The 8761-nt window shown below is 35.7% G+C and overlaps 1 protein-coding gene across 1 annotated transcript; it reads left to right on the top strand.

Moving 5' to 3' along the window:
- The first annotated feature begins 1949 nt into the window (after positions 1 to 1949).
- On the top strand, positions 1950 to 8132 carry LOC129455360 (peflin). The gene is made up of 5 exons (XM_055220075.2): positions 1950 to 2087; positions 2831 to 3074; positions 4608 to 4763; positions 4860 to 5003; positions 7258 to 8132. The coding sequence occupies exons 1-5, from the start codon at positions 2067 to 2069 to the stop codon at positions 7482 to 7484; spliced, it is 792 nt and encodes a 263-aa protein (XP_055076050.1). The 5' UTR covers positions 1950 to 2066; the 3' UTR covers positions 7485 to 8132.
- The last annotated feature ends 629 nt before the right edge of the window (positions 8133 to 8761 follow it).

Here is an 8761-nt window from a genome sequence, read left to right as displayed (position 1 = left end):
GCATTACAAGTAACGTGAATTACGTAATAATGTTACTTTTCTGAAGTAACGAGTAAAGTAACGCATTACTTTATAAATGCAAACATTAATATTTGAGTTTTTTTTTTTTAAGTAGTGCAAGTTACTTTTCAGTTTAATTACTTAGATTTAAGAAAATATATAATGCACTGAATTAAACTGAACATAGTCACGTAGAATTACGCACAATATATGCGTGTGCGCCCAAACGGAAATAGTTTGAGTCAGAAACAGAGATGGCAGGCCAGAGCTCGACATTTGTGCGATAGAAAATGCAACTTCTGAATGCAACTTCTCAGTCATAAAAAAACACCTGCAATGCCTGAAAGAAGAAAAAATGTAACTTAAATGTAACGCAAGCATTACTTTCCATGAAAAGTAACCAAGTAACGCAATTAGTAACTTTTTTGGGGAGTAACTTATTGTAATGCATTACTTTTAAAAGTAACTTTCCCCAACACTGGTTTCCACTGCACTATGCACACCAAGGAATGTTTTTGAGACTTATTTCTGTAAATAATAAAAATACTGAAACATTTTTAACAAATAATACAATTTTAAATATGTTTATGCCAGACACTCGGTGGGAAATGTATGTACAGGGAAGTCCTATAGTGTAGAGAAAATATAGCCCCTTGAAGAACAACGTGGTTGGAGCAGACATCAGTAAACATCCTGTCATGTCACACTCAGACTGTACAAGAACATACTATTCAAACATGGACAGAGCTCACATTGAAAAAAGTGTTATATTATAGCTACTCTCTAAAGTATCTATTTGATGTATATGATTTGCACAACATATATATGTATTTATGTTTGCACTATATATAAATAAAGTTTACATTATGACAAATAAAAATGGTTTAATCTAAAAAAAATTATGTGTAGAGGTATGCATTGACGTCACTTTTCCACGTGACCACGCCGGAACTTGCCCTGTTGAGTGGCAAACGTTCAACAAAATTGCTGGTTTCATAGCGGGTGCTGTGAAAATGCCAGTAAAGCTGACTATTATCAGCTTAAATTGAATTTAGTTGGACTTCATAGCAAAGGTGGACAATACTTAGTTACATTAGTTACATTTTCCAAGCATTTGTGCTTTATTAGGGTGTTTGTCTTAAGAAAAAAATTACTTCACTACATTCTAAAGCATAGAATCATACTGTGTATTCTTTAATATTGCAAATTAAAATGTATTTAATACCTAATGACATTAAAATTTTGTATTTTTACTTGAGTAAAAGCACGTTAAGATACTTAAATATTGAATGTAAACAGAAAAGTATTTATGAAATGTAATAGAGAAAAATTAATCATAATATGCTTTGGAATGTATGTTTTTTCAAAGAAAAACACTGATAAAATACAAATACTTGAAAAAATACTTTTAAGTAGAAAGTAAAACGTCTGCTTGATAGTGACCCTAGCAACTTGTCAACCCACCTGTGGTCTGGACGTTGGCATGAACGATCAATTTACTTCTCCTTTCGGTGTTTTTTTGGCAGTCTGTAAAACGATAGCTCTGAATTCTTGTTAAATCTGTTAGTACAGTCTATCTGTCTTTTGCCACTCAGTGGGCGTAACCGCAGTCACTTTCGCCTAAGGTGACGTCACGTGCATACCCTCTATTAAAATGTATTTAAAAATAAATTATACTTAATACAAAATAAAATCCCATCTCATAATATAGTGGTTTAAGTTAAATTAAATTAATTATTCATATGTTGTAACAGTCACGCTTTTATTGTGACAAGCACACACATTCTAAATAATAAAGTCATATAATATGTATTATATTTATATATTATATAAATAGTTTTATATAACATTACTGTACTACGGCAATACTACAAAATTATTTTTTACACAGTTTCTAATGTGACTCATAGTTTCTGAGGTACGCGATTTTCCATTACTTTAACCAATCCGATTATAAAGATAAGGGTGCGTCTGTGACAGACGTTAAAATAAACCAATCAGCTCTTAAAGGCGGGACTTATTAAATACAAGCAAATCGTTCCGTTTGCTCTCAGATTCTGTGCGGAATGAGTTATCAATACGGGCAGGTAAGTGACTCTTCCGGGTTTATTTACTTATTATTTATCTATATTTCTCTTTGTTTGACTGTTTCTGATTCTGGTGTATTTGGTATACGGCGTGATGTACAGGGGCATGATGTGTACGTTCCGATCATTCCGATTGTGTGAACTTTTTAGAAACTGCTATGATTTAGGCTAGTCGGTTAGCCGCTTAGCTACATTAGTATAAGATGTGAGTTATAACACACGTATGTTTGTTTATCATATACATTTAGGGCGTGAAGGCTGCTTTATTGCGATCATGATTAGTTTATTATATTTTTATTATGAGTATTATAATATGGGATCACTTTCAAACAGTGCAAAACGCCGTTTTCCCTAAAGCTAAATCTTGCGTAAGTTAATTGCTTATTCATTTATCGTTAGTGATAGTGATGTGTATTAAAGTGTTTCTGCATATCATTGAGTAAGTTACAGCATTCGGTTAGCAACGCCACGGTCATGCGTTAGAATTCCATAATTTTATGATTTAATGTATTTAAAGTATAACGTAAATAATGTATGTATTTAACTTATAGATAATGTGTAGATTAAATGCCATGTTTGGATAAAAACATCTTCCAAATGTATAAATGTTAATATCATATTACCATAATTTTAATTTACAAGAACTGTAGTAACTTAACTTTTTGTTACAGGTTAGCCAAGGCTAAAATACTGAATGACTTTTTTGATGAAATGTAGTATTTTTCTTTCTTGTTATCCAAAAGGGATATCCAGGTGGAAACCCCCAGCACCACCCTCCTCCAGGTGCACCCTATGGAGGTGGTCCTGCTGGTGGACAGTATGGTGGTCAAGCATATAGAGGTGCCCCTCAAGGATCACAGTATGGAGGTCAATACGGCTCTTATGGAGGTGCCCCCGGAGCACCATACGGTGGGCAGGCTCCAGGTGGTCCTTACGGAGGTTATGGGCAGCCTCAAGGAGGACATTATGGTCAACAGCCTCCCGCAGGTTTGAAACTTGAAACTATTGTTTGTCTGTTCAGTTGGGCTAAGTATTATGTTGGTAGCACATATAAGTATATTGATAAAGTATTTATATGCAAATAAGTGCATATTTTGCCCCCAAAATGAATGTTTACACTATAAATACTATTGCAATACATGGAAAATATCATACCAAATGACTGAAACCAGCTTTGGTGGAGCAGTCCATAGGTAATATGAGGAACTGCGCCTGGGGTTACTTTAAGAAATTGACTTCTTATGATCTACTGTTATGATCTACTAAAACATGTTGGTTAAAAGTAATGAAAAGTTTTGTGAGAAAATTATCATCATTTGTTATTATATGCAAGTAAATTCATGTGGCTAAAGTTGGTATTACCATATACAATTTATAAATTTCTCCCCCTTTCCCGTTTAAAAAGAAAACAGGCTACATACTTCAATGATTGTCGATGATGACTTGATCTTGATTAATAATTTAAACATTGTGACACTAAAATCAATCCATCCGACCTAAGATTAATGTTCTGCCGAAGGCCAGTGGTTTGGCATATGTATCACTTTATATCAGATTTTTTCACAGCTTCATACATCCGATCTGCTTCTGCAAACTCCCCATGGGAGATATTGGTCCGGCAGGTGAATTTTTTCCTCATGGTCTCAAAAGTGTAGACAGCCGCCCCAGGCCGGTCTGACAGATGATGTTTGAGCATCAGGGTTGGCAGCCGAGACAGCGAGAGCTGCTGCCGTTCCATCAGGCGTGAGGTGGCTACGGGCTATGCATAAAATACGAAAGATAGGAATTTATGACTGTGCTGTACTCAAGGTTCTTGATCCTTATGTGCTGCAGCCGTGTCCCTCACTGAGTGACTGATGCCGATACACTGCAGGATGGCAGTAGCAGCTTGTACTGATCTGGTATGGGATGTGCCCACGGGAGAATTAGAGTGATGAGTGTGATAATCCTGAGCGAAGGGGTACGAGTGTATGTGTCCGGCTGCGTTTATGTTGGGGAGTGTGCAGTAATGTCCTGTGGGTAAGACTGTCAAATTTGCAAACAGAATAGTGCTTATCACTTCCTGGGGATGGATCCATCTGGGTTTTACTGAATAGCACAGTGTATTCTTGTTCCTAATGGGACAGAGGTGATGCATCGCTGATGACTTAAGCTTTGTCGCACTGCACCCAGTTTGGATTTCAAATCTGATCTTTCGGACTGACTTGTCCATGATGTCATTTTGTAAGCGATGAAATTAGTTCTGTTTGTTCAGCCAGCCATATTTACTATATATACAATAGTTGTCACAGTATTGACTCCAATGTCAAGGACATTGATGTATTTACACATTCATGCATGTGCATTGAAGCCTTGTTTTGTAATATCATTGAAGTGTGTAGTGTGGGTTTTATGGATTTATGTGCTAATTCGACCTGATTACAGTTAAGTGATTTGCTTTAAACTGATTGTATTATTTCAGTTCAGCCTTTCAGATGAATGTATCTACATTTTTTAATATAGTCTGTTTTTACATTGCAGGTAACATTCCTCCCGGTGTGAACCCTGAGGCTTACCAGTGGTTCTCTACTGTGGACACGGATCGTAGCGGCTACATTAACCTAAAAGAGCTGAAAGTAGCCCTCATTAATTCAAACAACACCTCTTTCAATGACGAAACGTGCATTATGATGCTCAGTAAGTGTTAGCGTTCAAAATGCTGTAATTTTTGTAACTAGTATAAAAATAAAGCTTTATTCTGTTCTGTAATCAGTGCTTAATTCTTATTTCCAGATATGTTTGACAAGACCAGAACCGGACGTGTGGACATAATGGGCTTTTCAGCAATGTGGACATTTCTGCAGCAGTGGAGGGCAATGTTCCAACAGTTCGACCGGGACCGCTCCGGTTCAATTAGCAGCAATGAGATGCATCAGGGTGAGTGAGTTAGGGATCAGAAAATGGACCCAAGAGTACGCATTTGCAGTTAGTTAAATTAAATCTGCATGTTAATGCTGAAATGATAATCGTCACAGACACTAAGCTTTAAACTAGGATAGTCCAGCATTCTATCACTATCCTGAAGTATATCAAGGTTTGACCAATGTGTATATCTACTGTAAACCAGAAGTGTCAAGGAATTTGTCAAATGAATATGGTCCAGAAATAAATAAATAAATGCTATTAATAGTCCATTTTCTTAAAAAAAATCCAGATAATTTACTCACCACCATGCCATCCAAAATGTTGATGTCTTTCTTTGTTCAGTCGAGAAGAAATTTTATTGAGAAACATTCCAGGATTTTTCTCATTTTAATGGATTTGAACTCTTTCGCCTCCAGCATATTTTAAAAAAGTTGCCAGCCAGCGCCAGCGTTTTTCATAATTTTCACAAAAGTTTAATGCCTTTCAGAAAATGTTCTTCTTTAAATATATAAACATACAATATACCAAATGAAAGAACAGACCCTCTGCTTTAAAAAAAAAAAAACGTTTCATCCTACCTTCAGTAGTTCTTTTGTAATCAGCTTTTGAATATGGGTAGGTTTCTGCAAAAACACCACATTTTGAGCAAAAAGCAGCGATAATTCCATTTTTGTGACGGACTTTTCATAAAGATCCCATTCAGAGCGATCTTTAAAACAGACACGGACATGCAGCCGCTTGCCATAAGGCAATACTTCCGGGTTTAAAAAGTTGCCACCTGTTGGATAATAACGATATTGCTGAAAGACGGAAATACTCGGCATTGGCAGGGAAGCGTTTTCTCTTGATTGACGAGATATCTCGTCAATGCCGGCGAAAGAGTTAATAGACCCCAATACATAACAGTTTTAATGCAGTTTAAAATTGCTGTTTCAAAGGACTCTAAATGATCCAAAACGAGGCATAAGCGAAACGATTGTAATTTTTGGCAAGACAAATAAAAAATATGCACTTTTAAACCACAACTTCTCGTCTTCCTCCGGTCCTGTGACGCGCCAGGGCAACCTCACGCAATACGTCATTACGTCAAGAGGTCACGGATGACGTATGCGAAACTCCGCCCCAGTGTTTACAAGTGTGTTGAAAGAGGACCGTTCTGACGTTGTTGTATGTCGAATGATACTAATTAATGTCTTTGTGTCAGTTTATTGTTTAAAATGGTCCGCAAATGTGCGGTCGCACTGGCTAATCACACAGCCGGAGGAAGAAGAGAAGTTGTAGTTTAAAAGTGCATATTTTTTTATTTTTCTTGCCAAAAATGACAATCATCTAGCTAGATAAGACCTTTATGGCTTGCTTGGAATAGTTTAGAGTCTTTTGAAACTGCAATTTTAAACTGCATTAAAACTTTTAAGTGTTGGGATCCATTAAAATCCATTAAAATGAGAAAAAACCTGGAATGTTTTCCTCAAAAAACATAATTTCTTCTCGACTGAACAAAGAAAGACATCAACATTTTGGAGGACATGGTGGTAAGTAAATTATCTGGATTTTTTAAAATGGACTAATCCTTTAAAATTGGCATTTGCGAAGAGATTACTATACCCACTGGGCAAAATCATACCCATAAGAAGTAGCAGTAGGAAATTTGTAAGGAAGAGACACTTACTGGCCCTTTGTTCTCTGCTGTAAACCCCTCATCTAATTCTATTCAACTGAAAGTGCGTTATTCGTAAGGGGAATTTCATTGTTGAGTCGCCACAAAAATTGCCTTTTGAAATAACCCCAACAATCGCAGCTGTTCTCTTGCAGGCACTTTTTTGAAATGTATTGATTTTGTATGAGAAGGCTATTCATGACTGCTAGAGCAATGTTTCATCTGCTGTGATAGTTGTAGCCATCAAGTGTGAATAGGCCTGAAAGTGCATGGATGATTACAGGTGTGGGAACGGGTGGAGAAAACATGGTGAATACGTAGATACTAATATAAATAGAGAAATTGAGAGAAAATTGGGACTTTAAGGAACCATGGCACATTAACATTAATTAAATACCCAAATCTCTCTTCTTTGTATTTGACTTAAAGCATAGCAAAACCTCAGGAATTATTTCCTTTTATTTTCCCCACAAAAATGTTGCATATTAATAAAAAAATAATTTGATATATTTGTGATATTTCCAGTATAAACTTTTGATTAGAGTTTTTTTTCTGTTTTATGTAAAATGTAATCTCACAATTTCTATTCTTGTTTTTCTCATTTTTTAGCATTATCTCAGATGGGCTACAATTTGAGTCCTCAGTTCATTCAGGGACTGGTGAATCGTTTTAGTGTACGTAGTGTGAATGGAATCCAGCTTGACCGCTTCATTCAGGTGTGCACCCAGCTTCAAACCATTACACAAGTTTTCCGTGAAAAAGACACCGGTATGACTGGCAACGTGCGGATGAATTACGAAGATTTCCTGTCTGGTGCCATTACTAGACTGATGTAATATATACTGCATAATAGTTTCAGACCTGTTTTGGCTAATGATTTTAGACCACTTTGGATTGTTGATGAAAACACGTTGCACAATACTTTCGCCTCTTGACACCCTTAACAGTGCCTTTCACTGCAGGTTACCTTGATTTTACCTTATTGTGCTACACAGCCACTTTGTTTCAAGTATTGTCGACAAGCCAAATATAGCACTCCTGTGACATGCTACCTGTAAAATGCTTTGCCTATCTGCTTATATATATATAGTTTTTAAAGACTACATTAGTGCCAAACATGCCTGTTGTACATGTGAATGAGTTGCCAGTAACTATACAAGGAGCGCTGTTTACAAGTTCATGAGATTATGTAATGGAAATTTGGGTATTCATTATTTCAAATCTTAATACAACTATTTCAGATGGTTTAATCGGGAATGTTGAAGTTGAACTTTCTAAATATTTGCATATAAATAGTCTTTTATCCACAATGCCGTGGCTATATGCTCAAGTTTGTTTAAGCTCACTTTAACACCCCAATGCACCATCACCAGAAATAGAGTAAATGTAACTTTTGATTTTTATGTATTTATCTATTTTGTATGTTTTCATTTAAACTTTTTGTTCTATTTTAAAATAAAAATAAAAATTATGGTAAAATTCTGTCTTTAGTGACTGGGTGAATGTCAATGAGCAATATCTGGGTAGTAGTTTGCAGAGAGAAAACAATATTTGTGTTTTTTTTTATTAAATAAAGCACCGTGTTTATTTAAATAATAATTTTATTACTCTTTCATAACAGTAAAGACAAATCATCCTGTCTGGACGCATAGTTTATAAATGCAGAAAAAGTACTTTATATGTATACTCCCTAAATTAATTATATGATTAATAAAAAATAACTTCCACAGAGTTCCTGTAGCTCAGCTGGTTATGCATAATGTTGAAAACATTGTTATTGGTTTTATGGGAGAAACACTTCTGTCAAAATCTTTACCTAAATGGATTGCATATCATTAACATTACATGTATGGCAGACATTTCTATCCAAAGCAATTATAATGCAATACAGAGGTTATTTTTATCAGAATGTATGTTTGAACCCATAACCTTTTTTTTTTTTGTTGCTAACGCAATGCTTTCCCTACTGAAAAGTCCAGCTAAGATCAGCATAAGCTGGTGAGTTGGTTTTGCTGGTATAGCAAGCTGGTCTAGCATTGTTTTGGTCACTTTTAAGCTGGTCTAGCTGTGTTTTGGTCACTTTTTAAGCTGGTCTAGCTGGACTTAGCTGGTC

The sequence above is a fragment of the Misgurnus anguillicaudatus genome, unplaced genomic scaffold (genome assembly GCF_027580225.2).
Source record: "Misgurnus anguillicaudatus unplaced genomic scaffold, ASM2758022v2 HiC_scaffold_34, whole genome shotgun sequence".
NCBI lineage: Eukaryota > Metazoa > Chordata > Actinopteri > Cypriniformes > Cobitidae > Misgurnus > Misgurnus anguillicaudatus.
The sequence above is the reverse complement of the archived record's forward strand: the minus strand, read 5'-3'. Positions and strand labels throughout refer to the sequence as shown.